Below are 17,798 nucleotides of genomic sequence, written 5' to 3'. Positions count from 1 at the left end.
TTTTTTTTTTTCCTATATGGCAAAAAACGAAAATTGAAAAATACTTGCGTCGAGAAGGGGCTAAGCATATATTGCATGTGTAATTCTTCAAAATATTTTTTTACTGAATGAGTTATATAAAGCTAGATGATGTCATGTCTTATGACTTTATTAATAAAACTATTTCCTTTAGGCTTGGGGAAAGTATCGCTGCTAATAATGCATACACACGGCAAGAAACAGATCATCCATCAAAAAGATATGGACTTCATGTCTCTGCAAACAGCTTTAAACCACCACAGACCTCTAAAATACACAGCGTTGACATCTCATCCTCCAATATCCAGGATCTCATTCACAAGTTACAGTCAGGGATGGAGGTATGGTCTTGGAAGAGAACTACAAACAGAGTTACCAGAATATTGCTAATAGATGGGTTTTATCACCTGAAACTATGCTTGTAGCAAACTTTACAGAATCTGTTTACACAATCTGGTTAAGCAAAGCATTTAATGAGGAATTTCCTGTCGCTCTTTGGGTCTTTCACTTATATACTAACACTTTACCATTAAAGGGGCTCTACCATTAGATTTTCCAGATTTGAGATAAACATATGCCTAAATAGCCTTTAAAAAACCTATTGCTGCTAATCGTTTTTTTAAAACGACCCTCCCGTTTTTGTGAATTACCGTTACAATGGATATGCTAATCAGTACCTCCGTGCACCGTGGGCCTTCCGTGCACCCCCCCCATCGTCATACCTTAGTCACGCCCACCGCTGTTGCTTGTGCTGCAAAAGCCCTCCTTCTCCTTGTTGTTCATCACCTCCAGTGTCTGTATTCCCGGCGGTTGCATTTGAAATTTTGCGCATCCGGAGGGAGCGCTACTGTGCAGATTTCAATCGAAACCACCGGGAATACAGACGCTGGAGGCGGTGAACAACAAGGAGGAGGAGGGCTTTTGCAGCACAAGCAACAGTAGTGGGAGTGAATAAGGTATGACGATGGGGGGTGCACGGAACACCCACGGTGCACGGAGGTACCGATTAGCATATCCATTGTAACCGTAATTCACAAAAACAGGGGGTCTTTTTTTAAAAACGATTAGCAGCACCTGAATAGCTTTTTTAAAGGCTATTCAGGCATATGCTTATCTCAAAACTGGAAAATCTAATGATAGAGCCCCTTTAATGGTAAAGTGTTAGTATCATTTTGTGGCTGTTATATGTATTTAAATTTTAATTTTTTTTCTCTCTAAATTTTTCTTATCTTTTTTTTTGCAGTTGAATGAACAAGTGAATGATGTTAGGATTTCTGATATCATGGATGTTTATGAACAAAAACTATGTGCACTAGCTGTGAGTACTGATCTTTAAAAGAGGACCTGTATCTACTCCTGGCATAACTGAGTAAATGCTTGTATTCTTCATAAAGAAAAATCTGGATAGTGTTGTTCTTCCTAGCAAAGTATGAATAAATTGAGAACTGAATGTTGCTATAACCGTTGTCAATGGTGTGTTCATAGTCTGGCACTGGTAGCTCTGATTGGACAGTGCCAGTTTGTGTTGGACACCCATCCCCCCTTCCCCCCCTCAATAAACAAACAAATGAAATAATAACTTATTCATAAACAACACATTACAGAAATGTGATGAGTCACTGCTATGTACTCCTAGTATATCTTATCTTTTCAGCATATGTGTGTCTACTTCCGTTATCTTATCATATATATATAGTTTGTAGGTATATATGTCAGGGGTGACTAGTCCTCTTTTAATCACATTTTTCAGGTATTTTACTCTGGAGAAAGCTAGTTATTAATATGTCCTATGTGGTTTTACAGTCTAAAGAAAGTCGCCTGCAGGATCTTTTAGAAGCAAAGACCTTGGCTCTTGCTCAAGCAGATCGACTTATTTCACAGTACCAATGTCAAAGAGCACAAGCCGAAGCAGAGGTGAGAGAAAAACTTTGAGGCTGAAGCCCCACGTGGCATAAAACCACGGTGTTTTACAGTCCCTGCAAAGTTGATGGGATTCTAACGAATCCTATTCACACACTGCAGAAAAAAAGCCGTAGTGGAAATGCTGCGAATTCGAAAACCATGGTGTTTTGGAAATCGTAACATGTCAATTATACCTATGGAAATACTGGTGGCTTCCATATAGATATAATTAAAGCAGATAGTCTGCAGAGATTTACTTTCTGTGAAAAGCACAGTGGGAAAACCAGTGTTGCATTTCCTCTGCGGTTTTGCCCACATTACTTTTTGGCTGTGGCCATATATGTGGGGCCTTAGACTGCCAACTTATGTTCTGCAATATACCAGAGTACCTAACATTCATCTTGAAATGTTTCACCCCTACCTGCCACAGTACAGTATTGAGGCCATTGAGTATCTCATATTCATAAGAATAAACTGATGCCTTTTAACATTTTAGTTGAAAACGTGTTTAGTATTTCTGACCATGTCCTATTTTAATATGTGGATTACTTTTCATGCTGCAGGCAAGAAAGCTGGCCACATTACTTAAGGAGACTGAAAGAAAGAATGAGGAACAGAGCTTGCTTCTAAAATCTCAACAACTTGAGTCTGAACGAGCAAAGAGTGACATTGAGCAGTTATTCCAGCACAGCAAAAAGCTCGAAGTAGTAGCTGACGAACATGAAAAACTAAAAGTCTCCTACGCTGATCACATATTGAAGTATGGATACTCTTACCTGTGTCATTCATAAGGTCAAAACCAATAGAAAATGATTGTTATTGCCAGGAGAAGCTACAAAAGGACATTTTGTTTCCTCTAGAGTGAAAATTGCTTGAGAAATGTAACATTACATGCCAGCCATTTAATTTATTAACCCTCCATTTAATAAAGTCTGATTTATTTTATTTATTTCCCCCAATCAAGATCTGCTGCCATAGTTCTCAGAACTTGTTTGTAGACGGGGCTCCTTAGTTGGACTCTTTGATAGGACATAGGGATTATTGTTATGCATTTAGGCTTCAACTTGACTTCTTTGTGTCACCATGGTAGATTTTGAGTAAATGTTGTGTTTTGCAGGTATGAACTTTGTGAAAAGCAATACAAGGAGCTGCAAGGATCTTATAATGTATTAAGTAAGCAAGCTGATACCATGACAAAACTGAATGACTCCCTTAAGCTTCAGAATGAAAAGTAAGAGTTGGTTTTGTTTTGTTTTTTTAAATCAATCTGTGCAAGTGTTTAAGTTTAGGCAGCAGATTGCAGAAAAACTGTGGGGGGTTTTTTGTTGTTGATAATTCACTGTGTTTTCTCTGTCAAGGGCAAAAGTTGTTTCAATGGAAAATATCCAATTTATTTCTCCCTTCTGTTAAATCCACTCCTCCTTTGGTTCAAAAAATCAAAGCAAAATCTGCAACAAAATAAACTAAGCTTTTCTCTACTATAAGCCCATGTTGAGGAAAAACTTTTTTTTTTTTTTTAAATAAGTATTGAAGGCTGTGTGGTGTACATTTTTGTAATATACTTTTTATATAAACTTACTTTTAATATAAAATACCATAGGTTGTAAAGATTTCATTAGCAATGATCTTGCTAAGCATTGCCAGGGAGACTGTACACATGTACCTAATGTAGTACATAGATCTGAAGCATTTACCATAGGGGAATGGTTGTTTCAAATGGTTTTATTCCACCTAGAAAAATGGATCTGGTATCATAAAAAAGTATTGAAATACTAGCTGTGAAAGAATTAGACATATCACTAGTTAAAAACAGTCGGGAATTTTAACTTAAGTATGACGAAGTTCATTCTGCGTATAAAATCCCATTCTTGGTTTTATGAGACCAGAATCCGTTTTCTAGATTATAACTTCTTTATCTAGCCTATTATAATATAATATATTTTAATTTAATTATAGTCCTATTGTACATGTTGCCTAAATTGGAATGGCTTAGTTTTGGCCTAGACTGTCCTGCCACATGTCATTTTTTTTTAAACTCGACAATTCCAATAATTTTGTGAATTTTGCTTTTATGCGTATTACTAACTACCGTCTGCTTGCGACTTTGTGTGTTGTTGGCGTCAATGATCTGCCTATATTCAGCAAATTGTTGCTGTCGATGGTTCGCTTGCTCTGGCGTTTCAATAGCTCTCAAGCCGTCCTGCTGCTGAACTTGTTCCTCGCACCATGCCTATGATTGTTCCGGCAGCTCGCTGGGACACCATATAATGAGTGTGTTGTTGGTGTCGATGATCCTCCTGAGCTCTGCTTAAGGAGAACTCTGTTGACTTCTGGCTACCTTCATAGCTCTCGTTGTTTTAGAATTTTCCAACAAATTACCCTATATACCTGAGTATAAGCCGAGTTTTTCAGCACAGTTTTTGTGCTGAAAAAGGCCCCTCAGCTTATACTCGAGTCAAGCTGGGCTGCGAATACGTTAACCTTATCTTCAGTCGGGATGTAATAACCTGTACAGATGCTTAATCCCACGTGGCAATTCCATCCTCTATATGACTCACCGCAAGCCAGCCGGCTGTATCACTGTCCACACCGTGACTGTATAGGCTGCCTCCTCTGCCCGTGGTATCGTAGGCCTCATTAGAGACTTGTTAAGCTTGGGGGGTTTGGCGCCGCTCAGGTACTGAAATATGTAGACTGAGAAGCAAGCTCCTGCAGCAGCTCCTGGCCGGTGAGATTGGTCCGGTGATGGTTCGGACCCGCGGCAGCTGAGGCCGGAGAGCAACGAGCAGCTGCCCCTGAGCCATCACCAGTCCAAGCTCACCAGCCTGGAGCTGCCGCAGGAGCCGGACAGGGAGTGCATCCCGCTGCACTCCCCCGTTTCTGGTTCAGGTACCCCTACTTATCAGGCCGCCCCTGGGTTCCCTCTGTAACATTCCTGTTGTCTTTTCTCATTTACTTGAGCACTTCTGAGCGGTCAGTCATCTATCACATCCTATATAATGTATCTGCCTGGTGAACCTCAAATAAGATACTGGAGCTGCTCATAAGAATATATCAGCATCTTAAACTCTCAGGAACTGAGTGTCTCTGTGCACAGGGTCTGCATTGACGGTTCCAAGAGCATGCAAATGAAACAACCCTCTAAAAACGTCCCAGACATTGACATCAGACCACAGGGCTTCTATTTAGTTGGGGTTTGGAGTGCAGTAGGTGCTGGGGAAGGGGGGGGCATTTTGGTTGCCCTCAGCTTGAAGACTTTTTGTTTTGTTTTTTTCTCCCATTTGCAATTCAGCCTATCTGCGGTATTTCTATATTCAGCCAGGCTGAATTCCAAATGGGGGGGGGGGGGACTCAGTCCTCAAGCTCAGGGAAGGGGCAGACAGAAAACCAAAATACCCCCTCCCCTTCCCCAGCATCTCCTACACCCAAAAACTCCGGCCATTTTAATTTATGAAATTTTCCAGTAGCTGCTGCATTTCCCCCCTCTGCTTATACTCGAGTCAATAAGTTTTCCCAGTTTTTTGCGGTAAAATTAGGGGCTTCGGCTTATACTCGAGGATATACGGTAGATTTTATTTTCCCGGCATGTTTAAAATTGGCAAATTGCCATTTTGGATTAATGGGGTTTTCCCATCCAGTATGTCAGCACACTGCCTGGAGCAGATCAGATAATATGCAAGTGACTGTACACAATGGACTCTGTGTTATGTGTGTTTACATAATTCATAATAGTCGTGAAGCCATGTCATTTATCTGGATTAAAAGTAGCCTATGTGTTAATCGAGGTTACCATCTATGTACCAGATTTCATCCAAATCCGTTCAGCCATTTTTACATTATCGAGTAACAAACACACAAACATCCAAACTTTCACATTTATAATATTAGTAGGATAGGATTCTTGAGCATCATGATAGGTATTGAGCCATTGCATAGATATAAGTTGCTTATTATATTGCTTATGAATGTCTGATATGATTTTTATGCTGACCTGTCAGTAGGCATTTTTTTTCCTTAATTAACTGACCTTTATTCTGCATTCCACTAACTTATTAACTACTAATGTGGCTATTGTATCTTTACACCTAAAAGTTAATTATGCTGATTTATTTTATATGATGGTTGCTTATCTTAAAATGTTGTTATAATTCAGAACTCTGGAACAATTAAAAGACATTGAAAATGAAAGAAATGAAGTGTGCAAACAGCTACAAGATAGAGAGAGCAAAATATTGAGTGAGTAATGGCATTTTATTAAAGGACCTGTCCCTTGAATGTTGTTTATCCCTTATAGCATAAAGAGCATGGTAGTATGGGTCATTAAAATTGTTATGGGGATACTAAATATGTTTGGGTTTTTATGTTTTTCTACACTTTTAAATTTTTTTGGTTGCATAGATGAAAGCCATAGCTTTTTTGCTCCCCTTTTAATCTTTGTGAGATCTTGTTTATTTGCTGTACGATCTTCAGAGATTTGACAGTGCATTTGATGCTGAAGAGATATAGATGTGGTTGATTACAGGTATTAGGATGAGGAATGTGCAAATAAGACATCACTGGAGGAAAAGAGGAACTTGCTTCTAGCGCCACCTTTCAGAAGGTAGGTCCCTGCAGATTTTCAAACAAACCTAAGGTATAATTTGGGGATAATGGCCAAGCCAGTATATTTTCCTCTTCCTTTTAGCTGTATTATTACAGTTTCTCTTTTCCACCAATAAAGCCTTATTTGCGGATCCCTCACCCAGCATTGTTAGCAGGGCATGCATGGTCTAAGTAGTCCCTGTACAATTTCTCCCTAATGAGAGGTTACTCCTTCTCACCCAGGTGTTTTTCATCAAACAGGTTAAATAGCATAATTTTATAGGATGGGGCTGTTGAGGAATTGACAACACCAATTGTATGCATTCCTCTCCACCTCATCCATTTTTCAAGACTGGTGTACTGTGTGACGATCGGGGCCTTTATTGAGCCTGGTTTACAATACATAAATCAACTGGATGTCCCAGTGGAAATCTGCGCAAGCTTGGAACAAATAATAGTATCTGGCTAAGGTGCCCCCATGCCGCTCCCCACTCACATTCACACAGTTTGTGGATTAAGACGTGGAACAGGAGTTGTAGAGCACAATTAGCACAAAAAAAAGAACCTTTGACCAAATGTGCTCCACAGTATCATCCCTCTATGTCGGCTTTCTGGCATAGAATTACAAAGCTGCCTCAAAGTATTTTAATGGAAAATTTGTTTTGCTTCTGTAAATGGAAGCTCTGTCGGCCATTGTTAGGCCCTTGGGTACCTTCAGTAATTATTCACACCCTTCAATTGCTTTGCAGGGGTACAGTGGGGTGACAGAACAACTGTCAAACCCCTTACATGCTGCAATCTTTAGAAATTGTGACAAATAAGGGGTTTATCACAGTTATCACAGCTCTTTTTCTGCTCACTACCAGCTATTGGGTATGCATCTGAGGTGCGGGATGAGAACGGGTAAACAGTGCAACTATCACCTATCTCCAAATAGATAATAAATGTCCAAGTTATTACATGTTAAAACCTTTTCAATAACTGTACTTGGGGTCTGGAGTGCCCTTTTCTTTCTTCTCACATGACCACAGCGAGGAAGAGTTTGAATACATAGTAAAAAAAAAAAAAAAAAAGTCCAAAGCACAGAGTTGGTTCATGATCAACCAAAAATTGCTCCGCCATGCTAAAATCAGTGATCTTTTTAGCTGGCTGAAAATGTTTGTGGTGATTTCACAGCCAAAATCGGACATCGTTTTTGTTTTTTTTATATATTATGATATATCCCTTTTCTATTTTGATTGATTTAATAGATTTTCAACAAAAAGTGAAGGGTTTAGAAGAGAAGGTTAAAATGAAACAAAAGGAGAAAGAAGATCTGGAAGAATCTATTGATATCCTTCGGAAAGAATTAAGTAAAACTGAACAAGCTAGGAAGGAACTGAGCATTAAGGTAAGAAGTTGCTTTTCTTATGGCTAAAACATTTTAGCAGAATGATAAATGATGATCATCATCTGTATATAACCTGTATGTGACCCTGGGGGGTTGGGGGGAAGGGTTGCGTATAATGTAATACTCCTCTAAGCCTTACTAGAGTGGTATTCTTATCTAATACCCCTCTGAACATAACCAGGAAGTTCATTGACCCTGTCACCCAGACATTTACTATTGTCCAGGTCACAGCGCCAAAATAATAGCATCAAAACTTACACAACACATACACAAAGTCATCAATAAAGTTCATATTTCACCCAATCCATACCTGATCTTTCTAGAGTAAAATATGTCTCTAGCGATACACACTAAACTAATAGTAATAACGATTATCACTAGAGATAAACGTATAGATTGCTACAAATTTTATAGGGGGATAGAAAATAATATTTTTATGTATTTATTTAATTTGGAGAGATCTACTGTTAAAAACGCTGATTGAATTTGAAATGTGCATTGGCATCTCAATGCTGAGTACCATTTTTACCAGTGAATCACTTCAGATCTGTAACGGCTATCATGATGATATTGGTATCCTTTTTAAAGATGAGATTCTTATTTAAAATGAATCTATCATCCTCTTCATAGCCCTAACCAATCCTGAGATCTAGGCATTAGTAGTAATTTTAAGCTTAATTTTTCCACTTGACCAAAATTTTCATCAAATTCTGCATTTGACAGGTATCATTTTCCACTTTCCAGTCACTTCAGTGGGAGTTATCTGATGGAATATACCTATAGGTCGGCATGATGCTTATTTATTCCTACGAATTGAAAAAAATCAGCTAGGAGAAAATCTACCTCTCTTTCTCATTGAAATTAATGGAGGCATGTTTGAGGTGGAATTTAGAGCTGGTTTTGAGACAGAACGCTCCTCAAATTCAGTATCAAATTCCGCTATGTGAGCAGAACAGTTTAATCGTGTATATTCCCTATTGATTCGTTGATGGCCACTTTTACCTCTGCAGTTTTACATGCATAAACTTTTATGTTTGTATGGTTTGGATTAGTGTGACATATATAGTGTTAGGCCGGGTTTACACAGAAGTTTTTTGGACCAGATTTTGAGGCGACTAGATCCACAACTGGATGCCGGTGCAGTACATACAGTGCACCGGCATCCAGTTGCGCCATTCTGCTCTGGATTATGCCCAAATGAATGGGCCTAGTCGGGAGGGAGTGTCGCGAGGCGGACGTCTGCGGCTGATTCAGCCGTGGAATCTGCCTGAAGATAGGGCAAGTCGCTTCTATTTTCCACGAGCGAGAAAAGGAAATGCTCCCATTGAAGTGAATAGGAGGCGGATTCCAGGTCAAAATCCGGACCCAAAAATCCTGCATGAACCTGGCCTTAAATTAGTGTGGCAGTGTTGGTTAACCCCTTCCTGACTTTTTTTTAATTCTTTTATTTTTCTTACCACCTTCTCAAAGCCATACCGTTTGTACTGTCCCTTTGACATAGCTGTATAAAGGCTTGTTTTTTTGCAGGATAAATTCTGTTTTCAAATTGTACAATTTAATGTTCTATATAATGTGTTTGTAAACTGTAAGCACACTGGCACTCCATTCACAAGGAGGCCTTAGGGTAAGTTCACATGGGGTTTCTTAGTCTGGAACCTGAGGCGGAGGCCGCCTCAAGTTCCAGACCAAAATACGGGTAGATATGACTGGATGCTGGTGCAGCGGCATCCAGTCACGCGCTTGTCTCAGGATTAGGCCTAAATGAATGGGCCTAGTCGGTAGGGAGTGTCTGCAGGCGGATTGGGAGGGAGTGTCTTCAGGCGGATGTTGTGAGACAAATCCGCCTGAAAGAATGAGCATCTCTCTTCTTTTTCTGGGAGCCGGAACAAACTGCTCCTGGAAAAAAGCTGACCGGCTCAAATGGGAGCCGTCTTTTTGGTCAGGATTTTGAGGCATTTACGGCTCCAAATCCTGACAAAAAAACCCTGTGTGAACTTACCCTTAGGGGGACTTTCGGTCCCTCATGTTCCTAATCGGGTCTCCAGCGTTTGGATGCTCTATTCACAGGAGAAGGGATATGTGTCCATAACGTTGTTGCTGCTTAAATAGTTTGGCGGGTTTTCTTTTTTGTCATTCAGTCACTGCTAGAGTTTTGGCTTAATAGGCACCATAATGTGACAGGTGTGGGAGCTTACACAAGGCTCCTGGCTGCCATGATGACTGATCAGCACCATGCAGTTGGAGAGATCTCTGATTCCATGGTCATAATTGACCACATCACCTGAGAAGATATTCTGCATTCACACGTCTGTGTGCTGGCCGGATTTACCTGCCTAAACAGTATTTTGGGAAAGGGAATCTTGCCAGTATAATCTATTCTGCTAGGAGTCCCTGCCTCCCAGAGACATACTGTTGCGTATTCGGTACAGAACAGTATGTTGCTGGGACTTATAGCAGCAAAGATTACTATACTGCTAGGAGTCCCTCTTCCAGCATACTGATCAGGCCAGTAAATCCAGTCAACACACAAAGTTTCATGGCTGAAATCCTTTCATGTGAATGCTGGGTTAAATGTCTGTGATCAGTTATCTGATTGCTGACAGTAGGTGTCAGCTGTGTAACATACTTGGCAACTGCGTTGTATGACTAGCTTAGTTCCTGAGCCAGCTCCACCTGACTTCCACTGTAAATATTTGGTGGATTTTGTGAAAGCATTAATACTGTTCTTTCTCAATACAATAATTTTTTTTGTATGTTTTTGCTTCTCTATATACCACAGGCATCTTCACTAGAAGTTCAGAAAACACAGCTAGAAACACGTTTGGAAGAAAAAGAAGCTATTTTAAAAACCCAGCAAGAAGAACTGAATAAGCATTCGCATATGATTGCCATGATACACAGCCTGAGCAGTGGAAAACTGAATACAGGAAATGTAAACCTCAGCCTTTAGTAAAATTGTATATTGTACTTGCGTTATCATGAATAATACTCATGCTGCACACAAGAACTTTTTTAAATTAAAAACTAAAGCTCAAAACTAATACATTTTAATATTTTTACAATCTAGTCCAAATATGTATTCTCAATACTCAGTATAAAATGTGTAATGTTATACCTTTTAATTCTTGTGCTGTCTTGGTATACTACAAGTGGTAGTAAGTAAGTTAGTGGTTCTTGAACTAGGAGTTTATGCAGATATGGACTGCTTACTGTATACTGAAAGTTTCTGCATTTTTTTCTAATATCTGTAGTGCAGCAATGGTAAAAATACAGATTCTGCAAACATGTTGCTGTGCGGATGACGCCTTCAGTTTTTGGCTAATGAATAAATAACATATGTTTTCACCTGCTGACTATAAGCAGACATGTTAAAATGGCCAAGAAATTGAAGTCTGTAATATAATATCTTCCATAACTTTTTATGGTGTAATAAGATTTTTTCCTTTCTTGATCTTCTTAGGCTGTATGTAGCTCGCTCTTCAGAAGTTATGGAAACAGCAAAGCCCTCTTTCATAACTCCTGTTTACCTCTGTGGGAGCTGCTTAAACTGTATATAATACACATATTTGGCTGTTTCTATAACTGCTGACCATGACAGTCTAAGATGGAAGTAAACGTTTAATCTTAATTTCCGTAAAATGTTACAAAAAAAATAATCAGTATTTTTGGAAGCAGACTATAAGCTTTCACTTCTAACAGCAGTAGATGCTAACAAACTTGGGGGGGGGGGGTGTTATGTTCAATGGTACAAGAGGCAACTGATGAACAACTTAGTAACAGTCACAAGGATTAAATAAGTTATGAGTTGTTGCTGTTTCTTCGTATCAGTCCTGTCTGCATATTCAGCTAAACTAATTTGAATTCCATTTTAGTATATTTATTTTAAGTAATGTATGTGTAATGAATGAAACCATAAATTCCTTGTTGAACTCTAATCAGCACTACAGGTCTCATTGGCTTTTGCAAACATCTGCTGAGAATGTTTGTGCATTGTGTGACATGAACTAGACTAGTTATTGTGTTTTATATATATCTGAAAATATTAAAATGCTAAACATGTACAGAATGCCTTTGTTCTTCTTACCCTTGTTGTGCTTGTGTGTATAAACTATTGAAACACTTATAAAAGAGGACGTGTTACCAGGTCTGAAAAGCCCAATGACTTACATCATCTGATAGGCGCTGTCATCCTGAGCATTTTGGTATTTTCCTTAACCAAGTCTGTTCAGTCATTCCAAAGCTAAAAGCTTTCGTAGTGACAATGCAAACTAAGGTATACTAGCCAAGTTTGTCCTGAGTTTATCATTTTATGTGTGAAACACGACGGATGTGTTTTTTTTCTTTGTTTTTTGTATTAAAGAATAAATAGTCCTGAACTACTCACTTTCACAAGAGGTTAAAGGAGAAAATGCACCACACAGTTTTGCACAATTTCTCCTGAAAATGGTCATATCCAGGGGCGTAACTACCGTAGAGGCAGCGGAGACGGCTGCCACAGGGCCCAGGCCAATAGGGCGCCCGGTGACTACCGCTGCGTTTTTTTTTTTTTTTAATAGGCTGTTACGGGCCCTATTCACTTGCTGATCCTGGCTAGGCTGGGATCGGTAAGTGACACCGCGAGCCCCACAAATACTATCATTATACAAATATATCAGTATAATGATCAGAGGCCTGGGAGAGGTAAGGGAACGTAACAAACACCGTTACTTACCTCTACACGATCCTGCCAGGCCTCCTTTCTGACATCCTTTCTGACGTCACATGAACCCCGCCTGCGTCCGGGTCATGTGACGTCTGACGTCATTTCAGAAGGACAACAGCGTAGGAGTCGGGGACAGGTAAAGTAACAGTAATTTTTTATGTTTTTATTCCCCCGGGTCTCCGATTATTATACTCTGGGGTCTGAAAAGACCCCAGAGTATAATAATTGATTATGGGTGTCCACTATGGGGTATAATACTGTGTGCAGGGGACACTATGGGGGATAATACTGTGTGCAGGGGCCACTAAGGGACATAATACTGTGTGCAGGGGCCAGTAAGGGACAAAATACTGTGTGTAGGGGCCACTATGGGGGATAATACTGTGTGCAGGGGCCACTAAGGGGCATAATAGAGTGCGGAGGAGGGGGCCGGTCGAGGTCTTCGACGTCAGTGTCGGTTGGGGGGGGCATGTCAAAAGTTCGCCACGGGGCCCCACCATTCCTAGTTATGCCACTGGGCATATCCCATACATGGTCATAAACTGCTGTTTGGGTACATGGTTGTAGCTCAAAACAGAAAGATTGCTGTTTTAGCTTTTGTAGAGCAGATTTTGCTGGAATAGTTTTCAGCTGCTATGTCTCATCTACAGAGCCCCTACAGTACTGTGGAAACTTCCCAGAAGTAACCCCATTTTGGAAACTACACCCCTAATAGAATGTACCAACTGGTATAGTGAGCATTTTGACGCCACAAAAGGGATTTATCAAGCGGCGTAGAGAGTATTTTTAACCGTGACTGTCGCATTAAAGGGGCTATATCAGCAGATTTATGGGTTATGAGCTAAAAATATGCCTGATCAGCTTTTAAAAAGGCTATTCAGGTGCTGCTATTAGTTTGTTAAAAGACCCCAGCCCCCACCCCCCCATTTTACATATCGATTAGGGTAAATAATAAAAACCGGGGGGGGGGGGGGGGGGTCTTTCTACAAACTAAAGCAGCACCTGAATAGCCTTTTTAAAAGCTGATCAGGCATATTTTTAGCTCATAACTTGTAAGTCTGCTGATAGAGCCCCTTTAAGTTAGTTTTCAGAAATGAATTGTGAAAATTGGAATTTTTCAAGAGAATACCCTGTTACACTATGTTTTGGAGCATCTATCAATGACTCAACCTAGGTACAACATATTGCATGTTAAAATGACGTATTTCTGGAAAAATTTTCATTTTTCACTTATCACCATCAGCTGTGCATTCATTTCTAGAAAATAAATTAATCCAGCCCTTGGTTATTAAAAATGCTCACTGTACCCTGGGATAAATTCTTTCAGCGGTGTAATTTCCAAAAAGGGTCACGTGTCTGGGGATTCCCCTTTGCTAGCATTTCAGGGGCTCTGCAAAAGTGGCATGGTGTCCAAAATCCAAACTCTCTAAATCTGTGTTCCAAAAACCAAATAGCTTTCCTTCCCTACTGTACCCAGCTGTGTGTCCAAAAAGCAGTTTATACCCACATATGACATTAAATACATTATTCTGGGCACAATAGTCTCATACATGTGGGCATAAACTTCAGTTTGGGTATACCGCTGGGTGCAGAGGTAAAGCCAAATATGGCTTTTGATGTGCAAATTTACATGTTTGGTATTTGGACGCCATGTCACGTCTGAAGAGTCCCTGAAGTTCCAATAAAGTATAATTCTCTAGGGCAGGGGTAGGCAATCTTTAGTGCAGATTTCAATTAAAAATCAGATCAGGTCATCAGAGTGCCGTGCAATAATTGTAAGGCTTACAACCCCCTACAATAAAGTCATATTGCACTAGCCACATAGGGGTGCTACCATACTGTGCTCCCAGTCACATGCATTTACTGCTGTTTGCCTTGCTGCACCTGTACTTTTGCATTAGAAGCAATGTAAGTACATGTGTATTTGGCAATTAGTGGTAAACGCATATTACTGGTGGCAGAGTGAGGTAACACCTATAGGGTGATGTCACACTATGTACCTGGATGCTGCATCCCCACTCGCCAGTACCTGCACTTTTCTGTAAGTGAAATGTGGATTAATTTAAGCCACATTTAATTCCTGTCGATGCAAGTGCCCACACCCAGCACATTAGTGCAAAGGGAGACCGTGTCAGCAGGCAGTATGCATTGTAATAACATGGGCCCCCAAACTAATGGAACTCCAACATATACCCCCCTATGAGGGAAGGAGTCTGGTGTTGGCATATTTTATTGTGTGTAGGGATACCTCAGTATAATACTTTGTATCTAACAAAAGGGATGGACAGCCAGCCACCTCTCTAATAAAGCTGGAGGAGAACATTATCACCTTCATGCTAGTATGGTAAAGTACAGAGGGACAACTCAGCCAGCAAGTGCCTCCTAGATAATTGCTGATATTACTGTACTACCTTAATAGTTATGGGTTTTCTATTATTTTTGGTGTGCAATTAATCCAATTTTCAGCAATTTGATTTTGAGGGTCATGACACATATTTTCTTATTCCATCAGAATCCCAGTATTTTGTTGAGAAATACTGATGATTTTATGTGCAACTGATTTGGCTAAGTGCCAGTCATCAAATTGATGTATATCAGAATATTCCTCTGAGCATTTTTTTTTTTAATGTCAACATGGTGATCTGTTGCCAAAATATCTATATTTAAATTGGCACTTGTGAGTTCAAGTTTTTTCCATCCAAATGTCTCTAAAGCTAATGAAGCTATTTGTGGTGTATTGGTATATTGAATCCTGTTGTCTTTTTGGTGCAGAAATCCAGCATAGTATATACCCATTCTTTTGCTGAGAGTCCGGGACTATCTGATTATCCATCACCTTACATAATGGGGCTCTAAACAGTTGGCTTATTTTCTAAAATCCAATGATGATGAATTGGGAACATATAATTTGTGTAATAGAAAAAGTGGTTTTAGATATGCAATCCATTGCTGATCACCTGAAGGTCAGAGATGAAAATACAGATTGCAACTTTCCATAAAACCGATAAATTTATTTTAGATTCCTTGGGAACAGTAGCAACTGGAACTTGAGACAGAGAATTCTTCTACTGCTGAATCCTCTCTGCCAAATCTTGTTATTCTTTGCATCTGATCCACAAGTGTCTGAATCCATACTACAAAATTACTAATAGATCTTCTAATCTATTGCGGTTGAAATTCATGGACAGATTAAAGCAAAAGCAGAAACTGGCTGACAACAGCGAGCAGATGAACAAGCTATTTAAAACCAGCACAGCTCTGTGATACAGTGACAGACCCCCAAACAGCTTCATCTGCGCCTGCTATATAAGGCCAGATGGGCTTTGCTGAATTTAGGCAACCAAATTATCACCACCAGAAACTGTACAAAAAAAAAATAAACATTGCACTAACTGAAACTAATCTAGAATCCACAATCAATAATTTACAAGGTTGATCAGAAAGAAAGATAATTGTTCAGGCAAAGGGTCAAAACCAGGAGAAGTAGTCAGAGGCAGAATCAGGAGACGAAACTAATATCCAATAGAAAGCCAACGCTCAAATCCAAATGGGTACATCAATGGTAGAATCAGCAGGAAAACAAATTGACCAGAAAACAAGCGGAGGGTCAGTATAGCAATCCAATACACACGATCATGTTTAGAGCCAAACTAGAGAACTAAATTAGCAGATACCTGAGTCAGGAGGGAGAGGTCTTATTTATGCCTCCTCAGCTGCTAATTGGACAAGCCCAGGGAACTCCTGAAACTGCAGGTTGACAGATATACTATATATTTCATTTTTTTTTAGCTGGTTCTGGTGTTTGACCAGTTATTTTAGGAAAAGTATCTTTGTTCAGGGGTCAGCAACCTCCAGCCAATTTTGGCCCTTTTTTTTTTTAACTTCCCTTTTTATTATATTTCCAAAGGAGAACATACAAAACACAAATATCTATAACAATTTTACAAACCATCCCTTCCGTCCTCCCAAAGCTGGAAAAAAAGAAAAGAAAAAATATTTAAATTATTACATTTTAGCCACTTATCCCGACTTTGCAGATTCTTATTTCTGCCCCTAGATGAAGCTCCAATCTCCTTCATAATGAAACAATTTGTTAACTACAGTTTTACTCCTGTACCGTTGGAGTTAAATTTGATAACCAATATCTTGCCAACAATTTTCGAGCCAAAAAAAGGGCTTGAAATATCGGATTAAAGGGACTCTATCATTGGCAAAAGTAATGTTTAACTAAGCACATACATGCATAACCTTTAGAAAGGCTGTTCCACACATACCTTTTGTATGTGAATTGCCTCAGTGGTTTTTGAATGAGCCCGTTTTTATTCATATGCTAATTACCTTCCAGCCAGCACAGGAAGTTCCCAGCAGCCTCCTCTCTGCTATTCTCTCCTATCTGTGTCTGCAAACAGGAAGTTAGCAGCAGCAGCCTGTGCTGTATACATACATAGGAAAGAATAGCAGAGGGTGCATAATGATACTTCCAGGGTGCAACAAGAGGCAAATTCGCATATGAATAAAAACGGGCTCATTCAAAAACCACTGAGGCGATTTACATACAAAAGGAAGGTGTGGGGGGCGGAGTCTGACCGCGCGCTTGTATGGCTGTGTTTGAGTAGAGCTCCGCAGCCTATCACCCATTTCACCGCTTCTCACTGGCATTACACGGTCGATTATGGTCAAGTACGGCAAGGATAGAGGCCTGGACCCCCCGAGCACACCGAAGCTCGCAAAACAACAAGGTATGATGCAGACTTACCTGAAGAAGAAGCCCGCGTTGTCCCCGGCGAGGTCCTCCAAAATGGCGCCGTCTCTCTCACAGGGAGCGGAAGGAGGAGAGGACTCAGACATGGAGAGTCTAGCAGCTACGGACAAAACAGATGAAGGTACTGTGACTATGACTCAAGCTTTTTTCCAACGGGCATTGTCAACAGCATTAGGCCCAGTGATGGAACAGCTAGCTGATATTCGTGGGGTTATGGAGTCTCTGGGCCTCAGAGTTACCGGCCTAGAGTCGGCTTGCAATACTATTTCAGCACACTCTGCAGTAACTGCGTCACAACTAGCTGCTCATAAAGATTATATAGACAGGTCTCTTTTATTGATAGAAGACCAGGAGAACAGGGGAAGGAGGAGGAATATAAGATTGAAAGGTGTGCCGGAGACTTGGGGGTCAGAAGAACTGCATAAAATGGCAATGCAACTTTT

At 40.1% G+C, this 17,798-nt stretch overlaps 1 protein-coding gene across 1 annotated transcript in view; it reads left to right on the top strand.

The window, feature by feature from the left end:
• The window catches only part of CIP2A (cellular inhibitor of PP2A), a 47,957-nt gene extending 37,116 nt beyond the window's left edge, over nucleotides 1-10,841 (top strand). The window contains exons 14-21 of the mRNA XM_075264998.1: nucleotides 173-359; nucleotides 1,262-1,336; nucleotides 1,822-1,932; nucleotides 2,484-2,680; nucleotides 3,038-3,151; nucleotides 6,074-6,156; nucleotides 7,752-7,891; nucleotides 10,671-10,841. Of these exons, the coding sequence (XP_075121099.1) occupies nucleotides 173-359; nucleotides 1,262-1,336; nucleotides 1,822-1,932; nucleotides 2,484-2,680; nucleotides 3,038-3,151; nucleotides 6,074-6,156; nucleotides 7,752-7,891; nucleotides 10,671-10,841 (1,078 nt within the window). The remainder of the gene's footprint in view (nucleotides 1-172; nucleotides 360-1,261; nucleotides 1,337-1,821; nucleotides 1,933-2,483; nucleotides 2,681-3,037; nucleotides 3,152-6,073; nucleotides 6,157-7,751; nucleotides 7,892-10,670) is intronic.
• The last annotated feature ends 6,957 nt before the right edge of the window (nucleotides 10,842-17,798 follow it).

The sequence above is a fragment of the Leptodactylus fuscus genome, chromosome 2 (assembly GCF_031893055.1).
Source record: "Leptodactylus fuscus isolate aLepFus1 chromosome 2, aLepFus1.hap2, whole genome shotgun sequence".
Taxonomy (NCBI): Eukaryota; Metazoa; Chordata; class Amphibia; order Anura; family Leptodactylidae; genus Leptodactylus; species Leptodactylus fuscus.
This window is presented reverse-complemented; position numbering and strand designations above follow the sequence as displayed.